The sequence below is a fragment of the Daphnia pulex genome, chromosome 3 (genome assembly GCF_021134715.1).
Source record: "Daphnia pulex isolate KAP4 chromosome 3, ASM2113471v1".
In the NCBI taxonomy this organism is placed as follows: domain Eukaryota; kingdom Metazoa; phylum Arthropoda; class Branchiopoda; order Diplostraca; family Daphniidae; genus Daphnia; species Daphnia pulex.
Window position 1 is genome coordinate 8,598,072 of NC_060019.1, and position 19,074 is coordinate 8,617,145.

At 46.3% G+C, this 19,074-nt stretch overlaps 1 protein-coding gene across 8 annotated transcripts in view; it reads right to left on the bottom strand.

The window, feature by feature from the left end:
* Positions 1-207: 207 nt before the first annotated feature.
* The window catches only part of LOC124189898 (ecdysone-induced protein 74EF-like), a 55,765-nt gene continuing 36,898 nt past the window's right edge, over positions 208-19,074 (bottom strand). For 2 of the 8 annotated variants that reach the window (XM_046582403.1, XM_046582402.1), the window contains exons 9-13: positions 10,288-10,815; positions 9,221-9,322; positions 8,779-8,997; positions 2,669-3,605; positions 208-2,525 (exon numbers count right to left, since the gene is read on the bottom strand). In XM_046582403.1, the coding sequence (XP_046438359.1) occupies positions 2,417-2,525; positions 2,669-3,605; positions 8,779-8,997; positions 9,221-9,322; positions 10,288-10,815 (1,895 nt within the window). In that variant the 3' untranslated portion in view covers positions 208-2,416. Of the gene's footprint in view, positions 2,526-2,668; positions 3,606-8,778; positions 8,998-9,220; positions 9,323-10,287; positions 10,816-16,566; positions 18,662-19,074 lie in introns of those variants that run through there. The other 6 variants (XM_046582409.1, XM_046582404.1, XM_046582406.1 and 3 more) reach the window with 6 other exon arrangements.

Sequence of the window (19,074 nt, forward strand, 5' to 3'; positions counted from 1 at the left end):
TCGATCGAAGTTCTTTTACTTCATGTTTTTATTTTAGTTTCGCATTCTCTTCACACTACACTTTGATGTGAGCCATTATACCACCTGTGAGAATGACTACAAATTATTCGCAAACCAATTCAAGATGTAGTCAAGTCGGCCATTGTTCATGGGCGACAGTTTCTGGACAACGGCTGTTGGAATTAAAATAAATATCAAGACACAATGTATAGACACGACAATTGTATTATTACATATGTACCCGCCACACACACTCACACACACACAAATGGGATATTTTTTTCTTTCAGGTGGAAATAAAAATTACAAAAAGCGGCTGCATATCACCGCGCGTACACACAAACAGAGATGGGGGTTGGGAAATAATCAAATAAAATCGCTGACGTGCCGAAATTTGTTGTCGCGTCTGTTTCGACCATATAGCCCACCTTGAAGCGAAGCTGGCCAAGACACACACACACACTTTAAACACGTATAAGGTGGCGCGTTGAACGCGGACCCCCAACCCACCCGACAATTTTAACCACCAGATAATTTTACATCACCGATGAGCATCCGCGCCAATGTGTTGTGTCTTTCATTTCAGATCGATACCAACGGGGGGGGGGGGGCATGAAAATGAAGAGAGAAAAAAAAAATTTGTTTTTTGAACGTGGCATACAACAATTGTTTTGTAAAGAGGATACTGTTGAACGGAGCGGGATTGTGTGATGGGGAGGGGGAAGGGGGGATTCTTGGCACGAATCATCATCGTGTCGCGTGATGCTGTGATGAAGACGGGATCAGAATTGAGATCTCCATTTCTTTTCGTCTATGAACGGGAGCTGCTGCTGCTGGGGAGGGTCTTCTGGGTTTTGAGGTTGAAACTTTTTCTTCCCGGTTCGGTTTCTCCATTTTAATTTTTTTTTTTTTTTTTCAAGTAGCAAACTGGGGGGGGGGGGATTTTGTCTTGCGGATGATGAAATGGGATTGGTGGTTAAAAGAGACAGAAGAGGCAATTACATATATGTATAGATATATATAAAATGGTGGGGCTGGCGGGCAAAATTAAGGCATTCTTCACAGTCCATGCAACACATTCGCTCTGAAATAACTTAAGTATATAGCGCAAAACATTAGAAACCCGAATATGTATATGTATATAGATAACAGCACGTTAGCGTTTTTTTCCCTTTGTGGTGGCCATCACCTCTTTTTTTGCCGAAGGTACAGTACAAAAACAATTTGACATCATATTTTTTTCTCTTTTTCTCGTTTTTTTTTTCTTTTCTTTTCTTTAACACTTGAAAACTGCGACAAATCAGGGAAAATTAACAATATTACAATCATCTTAAATGTCATCTCTAAATTCTTCTTTTTTTGTAACTTTTTCTTTAATTGTGTGGATGGGGGGGGGGAAGGAAAACGCTATGTAGAATTATATAAACATTGAACTATTCGAGGCACTCTCACTTTCTTTCTCTCCTCCTCGCCATCCCTTTCTCCTTTTCCCAGTCAGGTCGTCCTATCGTTGCGTAATACAATTTGCAGTGAACGCAAAACGTAAGCGGCGCAAATAGAAACAAACGAAAACATCCATGTAACAGAGTTGTCAATTTCTTTTCCTCGCGGGTGGGGGATGGAGGGGATTGGTATAAATTACACACGCAACGATGATGATAAGATTATAAAGATATTGGTGTTTGTAACTCGTTATAAATAATTCAAAACAAACCAAAAAAAAAATTAAAAATTAAAAAAATGTTATTATGATACACTTATACTGATTTTGGGGGAACCCTAATATTTTTTTCCCCTCCCATTTTCCCTAACTCTGCAATGAACGTCCATCTCAACATCCTTTTTTAATTCTCCTGGAGCTCTATCAGAAATTTGCTCTTGGATTTATCGTTCGACACGCGCGCGCAATCATCACAGTTGAGGTTTCGATCAGAAAAGATTAAAATTGAAAAAATAAACAAAGTAAAAGTTCGGGGCCGTAACTTCAAAGGGATTCAGAGTGAAGTTAAGAAGATTTTCTCAAAGCAAATGGGGAGGAGGATTTAGGGTGGGGATAGAAGGGTGAGGGGGAAAAAGAAACGGACCCATTTTCTGAGATCCGGTTTTTCTTTTTCCTCTCCCCAAAAGGACGGCGCTACAAATTTTTTGTCTTTTTTATTTTTGTTTTGTGGGTTTTGTTAAGAAGAAGAAGAAGCGAACCGATCAAAAAGGCACTTGGACAAAGAGGGAGTTAGGAGGAAAAAATACAGGAGCAGAAAGAGGGTAGACATTTGTCCCGTCAAATGTTTGTCGTTTCCTTCTCAGCGACCTCTTGTCTATCGAGGCATCCATCCGTTTCACACTTCCTTATGTCGAGACGGCGATGAGCAAAGGAAAAGGGTTATTTTTCTTTTTATTCTTCTTTGTATCAATTTCTTCAGGCGCCCGTACAATCGATTTCCACAATGTCTTTGGGTACGTCAACAAACTGGTAGACGAGTCGTTGGCCGTCCACCTTGGCCAAGATGCCGCGCTGGTAGTAATACCTGCATTGACAATGAGAGAGAGAGAGAATGTTGTTTATTATTAAACTGGTCCCTTTTTACTTTTCGTTGAGTTTATTTCTTGATTTGATCTGTCAAGTTTTGTCAGGAAGGATTGTGAGAGGCAGGAGAAGAGAGAAACGTACCTCAATGCTCTGCCCATGGTCTCGTAGTTCATGTCGGGTTTGTTCTTGTGGAGACCCCATAACCTGGAAACGGCCTTAGAGTCGACCAACTTGAAAACGCCTTTCTCGCGGTTGGTCCACTTGATGTAGCGCGGACAGCAGTCCTTATCTTGGAGCAATTTCAAGAGAAACTCCCACAGGTACGTCGTCGATCCAGCTGCACATCCGCCGCAAATGGGAAAAAAACAACAAGACATTTTCGCTTTTAGTGACGGAGCCGTTAACGAGAGCGACAAATTCTTTTTATTATTACCTTCTCTGTTTTTCCTCTTGCCGGATGGGCATCCATCGGGACCGTCGGGATTGCGTTGCTTCTTCATCTTTTTCCTCCTGTGAGGCGACTCGAGGTCCGGCTGACCGGAATAGCCTCCACCTACACCGCCTCCCACACCGCCGCCAATGCCCAAGTTGTAAAGTTCGTTGAAATAGTTGTCCTCGCCGCCGCTGGGACTTCCGCCGCCGCTCGAAATGGGACTGGCCGTCGACGGGGCTTGGATGACCGAAGTCGGGACGCTGGGCACGTTGCCGCCGCTGCCGGCAGAGCCGGAGAGCAAAGCCGCCATGGCCGACGACGGGCCGGCCGGATTGTGATGGTGGTGGAACTGGTGGTGCTGATGGAGGTGGTGGTGGTGGTGAGCGTTGGCCGGCGATCCCGGCATCGACGGATGAAGATGCAGAGACGGCGGACCCAGAGACGGTCCACCGCGCGGATGCAGCAAGCCATTGCTGCCGCTGTACAACTGTTGCTGCTGCTGTTGTTGCTGTTGCTGTTGCTGCTGCTGCTGTTGTTGCTGCTGCTGCTGGAGCTGTTGCTGGGAATGGATGGCGTAAGATGAGGGCGGATGAGCCGACAAGGGCGTCGACGGCGGATGGAAATTGTCGAAACTGTCATTGACAGCTGCACCAAAGAGGAAAAACGAAATGGAAATAAACACATCATTAGACGGAATGCCATTTGCACGGAAACATCATCGAGAGTTACTGCCACTACTAAAAAAGACACAGTGTTGGGAAAATTCCGGCCACCCCAATTCCGTCTCCCTTTTCAATAGCCAAAGGACCAATCCCCGGAAAAAACCCAAAACGCAATCAGAAATCAAAAACAAAAATTCCGAGATATTGGATTTCTCTTTTTTTTTCAACCTTATGCGCGCTGCGGAATTTTTTCCAGTTTTAATTGAAGAAACCCATGTTAGGAAAATCACATTTCGGTTGGGTCTATTACTTTTCTGTTGATTCGGATTATTCAACCGCCTGCGGTGATCGGAGTGGTGACAATAAATTCAACAGGAGAGAGAGAAATATGGAAAATGCCTCCGAGTCGGACAGTTCAAGGTTTTGGATTAGAAGAAAAAACTAAAATTTCAACTTTTTCTCTGACCATAGGAAGTGACGGATCACCTACCCGTAAATCTCTGGAAAAGAAGAAGAAACAAACGAGAGAACTTTCTTTTCTTGGAGCCATCGAAAGTTAACGGAAGGCTTTTAATTGGGAAAACAGCTAATAGGAAGTGACGAAGAAAGCTCAGGAAAAAGAAAAGAAAAAGATGTATGCAACAACAAGCTCGAGAACGTGAAGATGAGAAATTAGAAAGTCTAGAAGAAAATAATCTCTCGACCCCCCCCCACTGGAAAAAAAAATGGTAAAATGGAAGAGGAAATGAGTTCCCAGAAAGTCGAAGGCAAAAAGCCATCATTTCCGCTGTCGAGAGAGACTGACTTCCTTTCTTCTTCTTCACTTTCTTCTTTCCAAAAAATCCTCGACTTGTTCGCTTCTTCTTCTTGTTTTCTTTCCACTCGTAACAATAAATAAATAAAATCAAATGGCAAAAAATGAGCGCTTCCTTTTCCACTTTTTTTTTCGTGGGTCCCCCTCTTCTTTGGAGAACGCCCACAAGACAATCAGCCATCCAAGACGAGAAGGAACAAGTTCTCCACATTTATATATATTTAGATACACGCCAAGAGAGGTGTCTGGCAATAATAAGGCAACGGGGAAAAAAGGAGATTTTTTTTCCCTTCTTTTTCGCCCTCTTCTTAATCTACTTTCCCTTTGCTGACGTAAACGCACGCACACACGTTGGAGAGATGTGTGTTTTATTATTTGGGAAAAAGGTGAGGGCGTCCTTCGTGCTGTAAGAGTCGCTAGTAGCCCATAACCGTCTTATTTTATAAATAACAGCCAGGATGGTGTGGGGAGAAGAAAAAGGGAAAAGAAAAATCGTATTAGATATAAATAGGAGCACCACCGAGCAGCAAAAGAGACGAGTATAACGATGTGTTTTGTTCGCCGAGGAAAAGAGAGAAAAAGAGTTAGTGGTGTCATCATCGTCATCCTCTCCTTTCCTTCTTCCAGGACATAACCGTTTTCTCTCTCTGGGGGTCATAACGAGCTGCGTTCTCTTGGTGACAACCTTCTTCTCCTCGTCGGCAAAAGATTTCGGTTGATTTCCTCCTCCTTTTATCGACACACCGTTTGGCAAAGGAAACCACAACGGGCCAGAGATTGTTCAGACCGGCGGCGGCGGCGGGGGTCTTGGTCGGAATGGCCGTACCGGCGGCGGGCACATCTGGGCTCCGACCTTTTTAACACTTGACAAACGGGCCCGCAAACGACTCGAAACACGTGAGGTGGGTGCGGGAGCTCCGGTTGGGGAAAAAAAAATGGAATGGCCGTCAACATAATAGAATTTAAAGTTTTCAACGCGTTTCGGTGGAATCCCCAAGTGCTGAGCACCGACAGCCAAATGTCAATTAATGGGAAAAGGAGATGAGGGACGCGGAGGGAGAGAGAGAGCGGGCGTGGAGATGTTTGATTATTTGGCGTGAGTTTGCATAATTTCACGCCAACGGGATGAAACATCTCAAGGACAGATATCTCTTCCTTCTTTGCACTAGAGTCGCCACTTTGATTTCGTCGAAAAGAAAAGAAACTGATAGAAAAAGAAGAAAAGTGGGCGAATGAAATGCGGCGAACTTCCTGGTCGTCTTCACCTTCATTCCAGCCATTCCGTCCGTTGCGTTCTCGAAAAGAAGAAAATCTCGGGTCGTTGGCGCGTCATCGTAAATCGCCACCCGACTTTTACAGCGCCGTCTGTCTGCGTCTATACGAGGCGATTGCAAATAATCCCGCGGACTTAACACGCACACACACACACACACGCCCAGCGCTTGTCGATTATTTCACTCGGCTAAAGAAGAAGTGGGAATTTTCACGTGCCGTTTGACCGCGAAATTCCGTTTGACCGCTGGTCTTTCCCCCCCCCCCTCTTCTTCTCCTGTTTCTACATGTACTCCTCACCAGAGTGTTTTGGTTCTTGCTCTTCTTCTTCTTCTTGGTTTCCAGAGAACCGGGAAGAAGGAACGCGGATGAGAGTGGAAAGAGAAGCCACTGTGTGTCCAAGGCGGCCTTGAGAACGGTCACTCACGCGGCCAGACACACGTACACACGGATATGCTCGCAAGACAGAAAGAAAGAAAGAAAGAAATAAAGGAGATGGAAAAAGGTTAAACGGTCAAAATCGGTAGGGACCGGCCGGGCAGGACTGCCGTAATTACTGAAAGGAGAGAGAGAGAGATTGGTCCTTTCAGTTGCGTGTTTGCCAAATGGGTTTTCGAGAAATCAAATCTGGCTCTTATCCTAACTGATGGTGGGGGATCGCAAGAGTGGGCGAGATATTGGATTGACATTAGGAGTGAGAGATTGGAACCTCTCTCCTCCCGTCCTCGCAACTGGCCGTTAAAATGTTGAGCTCTCCAAGTCAATCATCGATCGAGCCTGTCCGATTTTTTAATACCGGCAACCACCAGCCCGCGACATTGACGCCAGTCGAGTTCCAGGAGGCAAATCGGCAAGAGGCCTCCTCCCTTGCCCCCCCCCCTTTCTGACGTCAATCCCTCCCACCGTGAACTGCAATGGCGGGAGCAATACTGATGCACGTCCGACGTCATCACCGCTACTTTTTCTTCTTCTTTTCGTCGGGGTGGGGTTGGAGAGCGTGTGTGCCCTGCAAATATCGATCCCGGTCCCGCCTGTCCATCCGTCTGTCCGTCTGTTCCGTCGCGCTCCTCATTTTTAAAAAAAACCACCTCTCGACCTTTTCATCCCGATTGAAAGTTGCGTTTTTCTTTTTCAATTTTTAGTTTTTTTGTCTTTTCTTCTTCATCTCTTGTAAGAAGAAGAAGACGGACAACTTTATAGTACATTTGCCCACATTTTTTCGAAATACATAAAAAGAAGAAACCCCAGTGCGCGCGCTCTGGACGGGACCCAATGCGGCGTGACTGAACTTCCTTCACGTTCACACTCTCACTCTCGGATATTCTTCGCCTTTATTTTTTTTGGGACGCGCGTGCTATCAAAGAAAAAGAGAAAGTTAACCCAACCTAACCTCCTACCAGACACCAGGAGGTAAAAAAAAAAAAAAAGGGAAAAGAGGGGCGGATCATTTTTGATTGCACGCCAAAGACATTCACGCAGTTTCTTCTCCCAACTTAAAAAGAAGAAGAAGAAGCGAATATTTTGCGTGTGTGTTGTCGGCGGATGTAACGTGGGACTCGAAAACGGGACAGACGAGAAGAAGAAGAAGAAGAAAAAAACTTTCACGCACGCAAATTACAGGAAGACGCGACGAGACAAAAGAGAGAAAGTGAGACCCAATGTCCCGTTATTAAATCCGTACTGGAAATCACATTTTTTTTTCACGAAAAAAGAAAATAAGATGAAAGAAAACGGGAAAACATGTATCTATACTTATAGACATTCTATTTCCATCGACTGGAATATTATCAGAGATATTTCGGTGACTACTAACTGGTGACGCTGCTGCTGCATAGGGCGGGAGCTGTACGTTTCGTCGCTCAATCGATCGACTTTCGATTGCATTGCCCGAAAACATTCCCGGAGAGGAGTCGAGGCAAACAACAAGTGACGGGAATAAGGCTCACTTCAATTCCAATTCGACTTCTATTCTAGTGGCGTACAAAAAGAGGCGACACAGAGAACGAGGGGACCAATGGCGTCATTGGCAAATGGGGCCCTCAATCAGAGCCAAATCAAAAAGTGAATACAAGAGGAAAAGAGGATCATCATCATCTTCTGTTTGTTGCCTATTTTTTTAAACTTGCCAACCGAAGACTACGGGCGCAATAAATTTCTCTCCAGTCTCAAAGTTGAGTAGCGTCGCGACGTCGCCGCTAAACGACGCATGACCATTTTACATCGCTTCCGTTTCCCGGTTCTAGGGAAAAAGGAAACGAGTTCGTGTTGTTGTTCTTGGGTAATTTTGATAAAAGAAAATTCTGTTCAAACTCCCTCCCCCCTTTTCTAGAACTAACAACAAGGCAAACATTTCTTAACCCGACCAAACACTCCTAAACCTTCCTCCTCTCCCCCCTTTTTCCTCTCCCAGCTGGTATTGGTGTGAACAAGTCAATAAAGAAGAAAAAAAGGAAGAAGAAGAAGACAACATTTATGTCCCTTGGGCTGGTTCTTCTTCTTCTTCTGGTTCTCATGTATGGAAAACATTGGACAACAAGTTGACTGTTGCTGGTTACTTTCTAAACATTTTGTGGCCTCAGCCCCGGCCGACCTTGAAAGAGTGGAAGAAGAGGCACCGTTGCGAGCAACCAAGGGCGGGGGGCTAGAGAGACATGGGTCCTTCTGCCATCGTAACGAAAGGGAGAGTTGGCTGTTTGTTATTATACCCGTTGGATGGAAAGAGACGACTTTGCGCCACTTGATGGAAGTCTAAAAGAGGGAAAAACGACCATGTACAAGGGAAGCAACGAGAAAAGGGGGTGAACTGGAAAGGAGATCAAAAGAAGAAGAAGAAGGGAAAAAAGGAACGTGGGAACTACACTTGGCGAGAAACCGACAACCAACAGGTCGATCGTTTGGAAAAAAAAATGGAAAAACTTTTTATTTTTTCTCTAGGCGGCCCCCCTCTCTCTGTCGAGGCATAACAGGAAATCGGAACAACATCCCCTGGCAGCTGATTGTTTGCTGGCTGACAAATCAAACAAGGAAGAAAGAAAACAACAAAAAATGTGCAACAACCGAAATATTTTACCGTAAAGAGAACGTTGCTGGTGAAGGACAGAGAAACGTTCGTAACAGAAGAGCGGCTGCGGGATGAATCGCTGGCCAGCACCACCACCATTACTGCAGCTACTCGAAGAAGAAGAAGAAGAAGAAGAAGAGGAAGAAGAAGAAGAAGAGGGAGAAGAAGAAGTGATGGGCGATGGACTTTGGCTATCAACCAGGTCGTCCTCGTTGCCATAAACACCACCTTTTGTAATACACAAGCAACCCCGCCACCAGATAGATTTTTGTTTAGAAATTGTTGAGCAGTAGAGTAGTTTTCAAGTTAAGGATGGTAATGAATACGAATGGCGTGTAAAGGAGCTGGACACATTTTGATCTTATGATACGGAAAGGAGAGGAGCCACGGTAAAGGGTGGGTGGTTGGTTGGTTGGTTGGTTGGTTAATGTTGTTGTTGTTTTTCCTTTACCTGATGATTGCAGTCGTGATTTTAACTCGTCGTTACTGGTGTGGCCGCTGCTGCTGTCCACGTCAGAGACGCCGCTGTCGGCCGGTGAAGGTGGTAACGATCCTGCCCGTGCGGATGTGTCGCGGGTTCACAGGAGAGACGACGACGACGGCGACGGCGACGGGAGCAGCAACAAAAACACACAAAGTCCAAAAAAGAAAAGAAAAAAAAGAGACGTCAGTTAATGTTGTTGTCCAACCAAAAGTCTAAACAGAATGAAATTGGTCTGGCGAAGAAAAAGAAGTCAAGAGTAGAGAAGAGAGCGGGCGCACGCACAACTTCCAACACGGCGGCCCGGCCTGAACGAGACGGGCCGGCTATTTCCTGTCAATTTCCCCAGAGTCAACAAAAAACACAAAAAAAGAAGAAGAAACGCAAAAAAATAAAAGATACACACACACACACACACACACACACACACAGGGAGAGAGGCTAACTCATCATTGCTCAGCTGGCCCATGAATCACCCATCTCCAGCAGTAGCTTCTCTCTCTCTCGGCTGGGATAGCAAAAAGTGCAGTATAGGGAGTATAGGAGAGAGAGAGAGAATTTGTCAGAACAAACAAACTTATATAGCCCGCCCTGTGTGTGAGTGTTTGTGTCTAATTTCGGACGGGCAGAGTGACTTTCTGCTTCCCCCCTTTTATTTTTTTTCCCTCTTTCCGTGGGAAGTGGCGCGGAAATAAGAAAAATATACGACGGAAAAAAAAATAAAAAAGATGCGACTGGCAAGTTGACCCTTGTTTGTCAAAGAGTTGACCTCATGTGTGACCGACAACACCCCGTATCATCTAACTACTGGGGGGAGGCAGCCCAAAATGGACGGTCAGTTGATATCATCCCCATGTTCAACTCGCTCCAGGGGTGGCCAATTAGCCAACTAGCCCGCTTCGTTGGTGGCCAAAAGCAGTTTGTCATTTTTCCGCTAAACTCGTGCCAGCATGTTTCTAACCCCTTCCAAACTATATCCAACAACCTTCGCAAGAAGAGGAAAAAAAGCGGAAAAACAACAACAACAATGAATGTACCGGGTTTGACGTGCGGATGGTGAGCTGGCACCAGCGACGGATGGCGGAGAAGTTGTTGTTGCTGGTGAAGATTTAAGTGGTGATGGTGGTAGGGTCCAGGTTGTTGCTGTTGTTGTTGTTGCTGGTGATCGGCAGGTCCAGCCGGACGCAAGGCCGGATGACCCGGCTGAAGGATGCTGTGCAGATTGACCAGACCCAAAACAGCGTTGGCGCTGTTGTTAGTAGCGGCCAATCCGGGCACGGTGGCTCCGGGTTGTTGGCTGAGGATTCCGCGAAGGAGGGTCCTGGGAGGCTCGGCAGACACTGGAGAAGTTGTCGTTGTTGTCGTCGTCGTCGTAGGCGGTTGCTGTTGTTGTTGTTGAAGCTGTTGCAGTTGATGAAGTTGGCGAGAAACGGTCGACGATTGAGCGCTGCCGGCGGCTGTTGTAGTGGGCGAGCCCGTCTCCGTGTTGTAGCCGTTATTCCTGGCCGCTTGCAAGACCAGACGGCCTGCCGATCCACCACGGCTACCGTCCACTGCCGTATCCACTACACAAAAAGAAAAGAAAAGAAAACCCCAAAATTATCATCATGAATCATGTTTGGAATTCTCCGCATGCCAAGCCATCGATACACCACCACGGGCCGGCTAGCCGCTCTCTGTGTGTCTTTTCCGTGTACAATATAGTTTGGCAACAGATGCGTATGTGTGTGTATATATATATAAATTGCCATTTCTACTACTATACTATACTATATGACGCGTGTGTAGAGATGAGCTCACACACACACACCCCCTCTTTTGGATGTCCGTTTCTTTTGAAACCCAGGGCCTCGTAAATCACAATCGTAAAGAAATGGGCCTTTTTGTTTGATTCCATTTTCGTCCAGGCGCGAAAAACACACGTTCTTCATCTTTTTAATTTCTTGGCCGAACCCCGAACCCGACCGAAAAACTATTTCTAATTCTATTTCCGTCCAGTCGTTCGGTTCGTCGGTTCTTCGGCTTCACGCGGGAGAAGGTTGTCATTTATTTTATTTTTTTCGCTTCTGCCCTACGGACGGGAGAGACGTCACGGAGTAGCATCAAATAGGTAGGGGGGGGGGGGGGGGAAGAAGCCACACAGAAAGAAGACGGATTGGGCAATCTAAAATATAACAGCTGACCAGACCCAACAAAACAAACGTGGACTGGCCACGCGAGTGCTTAACTCGTCACGTTGTTTTGCCGTTTGTTCCGGCCATTTCCAACGGGCCGAGGTGAAGGATAAAGAAAACCCCCGTTGGAAAAGAATAGGCCATTTCAAAATGACCAAGCGAAAAATATAAAAGGAAAAAAAAAACCAAAATAATTATTTTATTTTATTATGTTAGATTGCAAGTCGTTTGTTGTTGTTGCAAGTCGCGTGGTGGTTGTGGCATACTTTCACTCTTCGACATTCCCGAAAGGCACAAAAACGGGAGAGAGAGAGAGAAAAAAAAACGCACACCCAGGCGAAATCGTGTGCCGTCAAAGTCCTTGGCCTCAATCGGTCCTCTCTCTCTCTCTCTCCTTCTGTTCCATTGATTACACACTCACGACATACAATTCAAGTTAACCGAGTCCCCCCAAAAGAAAAAAAATTGCAAAAGCGCGTGATTTCAAACGTTTAAAAAATTCTAAATGGAAAAGAATTCATTTCGTGATGGTGGGTTCTCTCCCGCATATCCCCCCAAAAAAAAACAAGAAAAGAAACCTGAAAAATAAAAAAGGAACACGACCCCAATTTCTGCCGAAAATGTCAACGGTATCATTTTCACCTTTACTGCCGTGTTGTATTAAATAGGCTCAAGTCCCTTCTGAAAAGGTGCCTGGAACAACAACAATATCATGCAGGTACCAGCATCGGTTTCTATCATTGGAGATGAAGGACCTCGATTCCAGGTCAGGTGAATCCAAAATAAAAATAAAAAAGGGAGAACGAAATGGATTCCTGACACAAACGTCCGTACTACTTTCAGCTCTTGTGTTACCAATAAAATGGCGTCATTCAGGGCAGCAACCAAATAAATAAAAAACGACGCAAAATTGGGATAAATTGGTCGTCACCAGAGAGGAAGAGAGCAGAGCTCCCGCCGATTATTAAGTCTGGAGAGCGTAAAGTATGCGAACACAAAAATGGTGGCGCAAGTAGGTTAGCAGGACAAGAGAAAGTGAACGTCGTTTCAGTCTGCCATTTTAACAACCAGACATGAATAAGAAGACGAAGAAGAAGAGAGAGAGGGAGAGTGTGTGTGTGTGTGCGATTTACAATGTCTGCTGATCCCACTTTGACGACCTTGTACTTTATATTTTTCATTCGTTTTTTCGCGACCTCTTTTTTGGCGTTTGGTTTGTGCGAAAGAGTTTCGCACCTCGTCGTGAGTGGCCGAAACCAAGGCTGCACACGACTCGCTTCTCTGATTTTTATCTTCCACCGAAACGGGGAGAATAACTTAATTTTTTTTGGGGGGGTTCTTTTCCTTCGGCGTTCGGATTTCCCGAGCAGAAAACGAACGAACGAAAAACCCCGACCTCAATGATAAGTCTGCCAGCCTTTTTTGTGTTCTGCAACCCACCTGTGTGCGCACACACACACACACAGACAGACATACACCGGTACCGAGCAATTCACGTTTTCTTTCGCTGGTTCGTTCCATTTCTCTCGTCTGCCAACTTTCCCTTTCGTTCGCTCGCATGTTGTTTCTTTTTTTATCGTGCGCCTTGCTTTCGTGTGCGTGTGTGTGCGACACATCCATTCAATTCAGTCAATCCCAGCGATCGACCCAACCGCCGGCGCCCGTTGACGTCACGACGTTACAAAGCTCATCAATGACGCGATCCCTTTGCGCAGCTCCCGTTCCTCAACGTCAAGGAACACAAGTAGTACGGGGAAAAAAGGCAGCAGGGGCAAATCGGGTTGCGGTTGCCATAGAAACAGTGGCTGTTGCTTTCTCTCCCGGACGCCAAGACCACCCCTCCTGGTTCCTACCGACGGCGACGACGTCAAAGGGGGGGGGGGATAATCAACTTGTTTTCTTCTTCTTCCTTTTTTTTCTTGCGCGAGCTGAAAATGGCGCATTGTCATCATCACAGGGCCTCGTAAATAATTTTTCTGACAAGACTGTCGGCAAGTGTCGACGACTAGGGAAGCATTAATGATACACCTTCGACACAAAAAAACGACACGGGAGTCGTGAATTGTTAAATGCCAGAAGAAGAAAATATCCTGTGGCAACACATTTTTTCTCCGAATCGGAAAAATGGTTTGCAGGGACGACATGGCGCCAGTACGTCATGGCAAAACAAAAAAATCACTCGCTATTTTGACTATTCCTTCTTCTTATCAAAACCAATGACGGGGGAGGCAAGTGGAATAAAGGGGACGTTGTAAAACGCGACGATCGATTGAGCGCTTTGGCGGATGAAATAGAAAGAGAGAGAGAGCAGTTCAACTGGCAAGGATTTCTTTAGTATTCACGTTGCAGCGTCGCCAATGACGTCTCCAGCCACGGGACTCTGAGAGGCATCTCTTCACTGCATTAGCTGCTTACCCCCTGTATGCAATAAACGATGCGGAAGAGCCGGAAGTGAAGAGCCGAGGCAAGAGAAGAAATGAACCGTTTCTCTCTGGATTCGTTCCTTCTGACCCCCTTTATCTGGGCGACCAAATAAAATTCCGTGGCGAGATTGGAACTCTTGACGTGTGTGTATGTCCCCCAATTGACGGGACGGGATCGTTCAATTGGAAGTTTTCAGACAGAGGAAAGGAGGAGGGGGACCGACCGACATCTGTTCCCTTGTGCTATTTTTGTTGTGTCGACAGGGTCGAATCAATAGGAGGCGATGATGAAAGTTTTGTAGGGAGATGTTCATCATCTCTTGTTTCCTATTTGGCTCTCTCGACAAGAGTCTGGCGCAACCAAAGAGAGATAGACAGACAGACAAGCAGCTAGACAGACAGACAAGGAAACATTGGAGAAAGGAGAGTAAGACGAGAGGAGCAGGCAAAGGAAATCAAAGACGATCCCCGCGTGCCGAACTCCTGCCTTTTTCTTCTCTTTTCTCGGGAAAAGAAAAGTGAGGGGAGGAAGGGATAGGAGGCAGATGACGGGACTATTTGGATTGGGTGCCCCGGTAGTCGGCGGCTCTCTCGACGGTATACGAGGAGGTTAAGGTATAAAAGCAAAAGGTTGAAGGGTGGTAGGTTGGGTGGTTCGAATGACGCGCGACGACGACGCTCCCTCCCTCCCAATGACGCAAGCAAAAAGGTTCGATCAATGGCCTTCCCCAAAGACGGACGGGGCCCATTTGCTTTTGCTTTTTCTCCCTTTTAAAAAAAGAGACAAGAGGGAAAAAGCCGCCAGCCAGGCAGTTGTCAAAGTCTAAAAGTGTATACCTTGCAAAACCCCCCTTTTTTCCATCCTTTTCAATTCCCTTATGCAAAATTCATCAGCGATTCATCGGCCTTTCTCTTTTATCAAACTTGAACGGGAATAGATCGGGATTGAGGCAACAGTTGCTCAAGAAATCTTTTCCCCTCTCCCTCATTCTTTCGCTCTTGTGTAGTCAAAAAGACACAAAAGGCGGCCGATGACCAAATTCCACTTCACGAATGTGTGTGTGTGTGTGTTGTCTGTGGAGAGATGTAGAAAAAGACTTCAAAGACATTCGAAACGCTATGGTAGGAGTAGGATTAGGAAATCACGCGGTCGGTCGGTTTCCTTGCATCCGCATTGCCGGAGTCGCTGTCCTTTTAGATTGTTTGTCCGTTGTGTGTGTTGTACAGGAGAGAGAGACTGGAGAGAGAAAGAGAACTTGGCAGTTTTTCCTCATCCCATCCATCACCGGGCCATCTCGGCCTCCTCTTTCTCTCTCTCATCTCCGTTCGTTCAACCTTTTCACGCAAGTCGACGTTTCGTTGGATACAACCCGATATCTTTCTCCTCTCTCTGTGTGTGTGTGCGTACATCTCGGATGAAACAAGAGAGAAAAAAGGAATTCAGGACATGGGCAGCAAAGCGACTGTCATAGGGCCGTGACTTGGCACCCGACAGTTTTGCCGCCGCTCCTCTTCCGTCCATTTTCTTCCCCCCTGTCCGTTCAATTTATTTCTCGTTTCATCATCCCACCGAAAGCATTTCCCCGTATTCTTCTCGGAAAAATTACAAACGATGCAACAACTGAGTTGTTTTTACTCAAATTAAAACATCGCAGCCTTGACTCTCTCTCTCGCTCGCTCTCCAGCCGAAAATAAAATCATAAACCATTTAAGGCTCTGGTTAATAGGAGGAAGAAGATGTAGGTCACAACCTTTCTCTCTCTTTTTCCATTCGGTGCAAAATGGCAACCATACACATCCATAGAGGAGAGAGTAAAAATATAAAAAGAAAAAAAAAGGGAAATCTTATATAGTGGGGTCTCTCTCCTTATAAAGGAAAAGGCACAGTGTGTGTGTGTGTGTGTGGTTGGCCCTATCCGCTTGCCCCCTTTTTATTATTATTCCTTCTTCTTCTTCCTTCCATGCGATCGAAACTAGGCCAACAGTGTATGTGTCTCGATTTCCATCATATATCTCTACTCCTACGATACTTTTTCTCTCTCTCTCTCTTGAAATCCCGGTCGAGCGCCATCTTTGAAAGTGAAAGCTGTGCAGTGCTACGGCAATCAAACAGGAGCCCACCACAACAAGCAAATGGGTTACACACGCGAGGAGGAGGAAGAAGAAGAAGAAGACGTCAAGTTGTAGCAATTGAACACACAGCAAAAAAAAAAGGAGGAAAGATTGGCCAGAAAAGTAGGGCAGGGTCTCCCCTCTCTTTTCTCTTTCTTTTCGCATTTTTCAATTACAAAACCAACCCGAAAATAAAATAGAAAAGAGAGAGGCCCGCCCTCTTCCTTCCTTTTCAACCTACTCTCCGTCTGTCCTATTTACACACGCACGAATTGTGTGTGTGTGTGTGTGTGGAAAACGAAAAAGAAAAAAAGAACGGGAAAGGAAGGATTTCACTTTCCAGACAAGAGGCGGGTCACGACCAAACGATGGCGAAATGTGTCCGACACGATACGGACACGAACGCCATAAAGAGCAGGCCAAAAAAAAATATAAATAAATAAAATTTAACAAAAATAAAAGAGACTCTCTTAAAAAAAATGTTTTCTTCTCCCTCGAAAAAGAAAAAAGGAAAGGGGATCCGATGAAGGAAATGTGCAAGAGGTGACCCAGAAAAAAACATTGGATTTCTGTTGGTGTTTTTTTTTTTGTTGTAATGTCAACTTACGATATCGCTTCATGAGGGATTTCTTGTAAGCTTTGGGGTTAGCCAATCCCAAATCCATTGGGTTCTGATGAGAGTCGTCGGAATCTCCTTCGGCATCCGAGCCCAAACATTCCTCCTCATCTTCTTCGTCGTCTTCGTCGTCGTCGTAGCCGAGAGGTGAGCGACGGCTGCGACGTTGTTGACGGCGCATTATTAAGAGATCATCGTCGAGTGGCTGTGGCTCGTCGCCTCCGTTCTGGTCGTCGTCGTCGTCCTCCTCTTCTCCTCCTTCGTTGTTTTTCGTCTTGTTGCGCCTCTGGTGGCGCTGAAAGCGGTGGATCCGGTAGTGGCGTCGCGAGCGATCGCGATCCTTGGCATTCTCATCCTCTCCATCCTGTTGCGCCGCCGATCCTTCGGCCGCGTGCTGTTCCAGCAGCCACTGGCGCTGGCGCTCCATGGCCATCAACTGGCGATGGTAGGCCACGTAGCCCAGGTCGGACAGGGCGCGGAAATCGGACGTCGGCGAGCGCGGAGGAGATGGCGGGCCGCCGATGCTCAGACCGGCCGATCTCATGTCCGTTTCCTTCACGTTTTCCATCATCCGCCCGTTGACGGACGAGCGGCGATCCGTTTCAGTCCGGAATTCCCCGTCGTCCTCCTCGTCTTCACTGCGCCGTCTCGAATTGCAACTCAAGTCCAGCGGTAAATCATTTTCAATGACCGGCTCGGCCGGAGCCGCCAACAAACTCGTGTTCCTCATTTTCTTTCTTCGATGACGTCAAGTAGCAAATCAAAAGCCTTTCAAGTTCTTGCAACACTTGGGCGATCCCCGCGGTGTTGACGGAAACCGAAATGGATGAGGAAGGAATCACTGATATGTTGTTGTTGTTGTTGTTGTTGTAGCGAGCGGAATTTTTCCCCTCTCATCAACGCATCGTCACGCACAAATCCCTGGGCGATCAACAACTGCAGGTAAACAAGGACAAGTCGCTCAATTCAATGACGTCGGTGATCCGTTTGCGCACACACATCCATTCAATACGCTAATTTTCCCACCAAGTTCCCCGCAATGAGAAAGAATCGATGAATCAACGACAGGGACGCACTTGACGCACAATCCTGGTCCTTTTTTTTTAGTTGTGTACGTGTCTGCACCGCAAAAACAAAACAGGAAATCCCCCGACGACAGTGGAAAAACAAAACAGGAGGGAGAAACGTCGTCGCGAAGAAGAGAGAGAGAGAAAGAAGAAGCAGCAGCAGCGCGCACGTCTGTACTGTACGGAGCCCAGTGGCCTACTGACACATTGGCAGGCAGCGGCACTCGACTGCACTGTAGAGTCAGGCAACCCAAGCAACCGCACGGTAGACACTAGCCCAGTAGCGCGGGTAGTGGTGCCAGGACGGGCCGCAGCAAGCAGCAGTGCGACAGTAGCGCCAGACACACAATAACGGGTTGTGTGAAAGAGAGAGTGTGTGGCTCCACACTATATCTCCGCCCAATTTCCCTTTCTTCATTCTTTCAAGTTCCTTCCCTACAATTGCTCAACACACTTTGCGCATATTGCCAGTTCCCAGTGAATTTTTTGGTTCTTTTTTTTCGACGGCCTCGATTTCAAATTTGTTTCAGGTTTTTTCCCGTTTCCCACTGGGAGCACGAAAAAACAAAAAAACAAAAGAGAGAACGTCCATCGAAACTTATTGTTTCTCTTATTCATTTTTTCGTGACTCGACAGACGACAATGTCAGCACGGAACTTGTGTGTCTCGCGAACCCAATTTTCAGATGCGATTTCAGACGACGCCCATGACGTCATAGGACACACACGGGATCGAAGGATTAGTAGCCGGGCTGCTCCTATGCGCCCTCCTCAATGGAGGGCGGAGGAGGAAAAAGAGAGAGAGAGACATGTTTTAGGAGCCAGGAAAGAGGGGCAGCCGTCAGGAGCGGCCGAGGCCGTATTTCCACTTCAGTCGACTTCTTAAATATCTTATTGGCCGAGCCTTTTGTTATGTTACGCTCCTGTTTGTTTGGTTTTGTAAGCGAAGCGACAAAGACAAAGTAGATAGACGTTCGTTAGGAGCCAATTTAGAAAATCCCAAAGTCGTTGAAATTAAACCCCTCCCGGTCCAAAAAATAAAAATAAAAATAAAATAAAATAAAATTCTGTCTTTTCTTAAAAAACAAAATACTCCAAAAAGATTTCGAAGGAGAACTTTGAAAGACACGCTCCGTTCTCTTTTCTCTCTGATTTCTTCTTTCACGCTCGTGTGTTTGCGACGCTCGTTCCACGCTGCACCACACCGTATAGCCTACGCAAAGCCCAGCGATTGACGTCATCCCGAGAAAAGAAGGGAAAAAAAGGGGGGGAGGAAAAAAGACGACGCTCTCTTCGCGTGATGTGGAAGGATCTTTTCTTGTTGGCCTCTCCAAAAGAGGAACGCACGGCAGACAGATCGTCGTCGTCGTCGTTCAACAGAGCGACGCGCATTGACGGCGTATGGCCGTTAGGAAGGAGAGATGACGAATGTC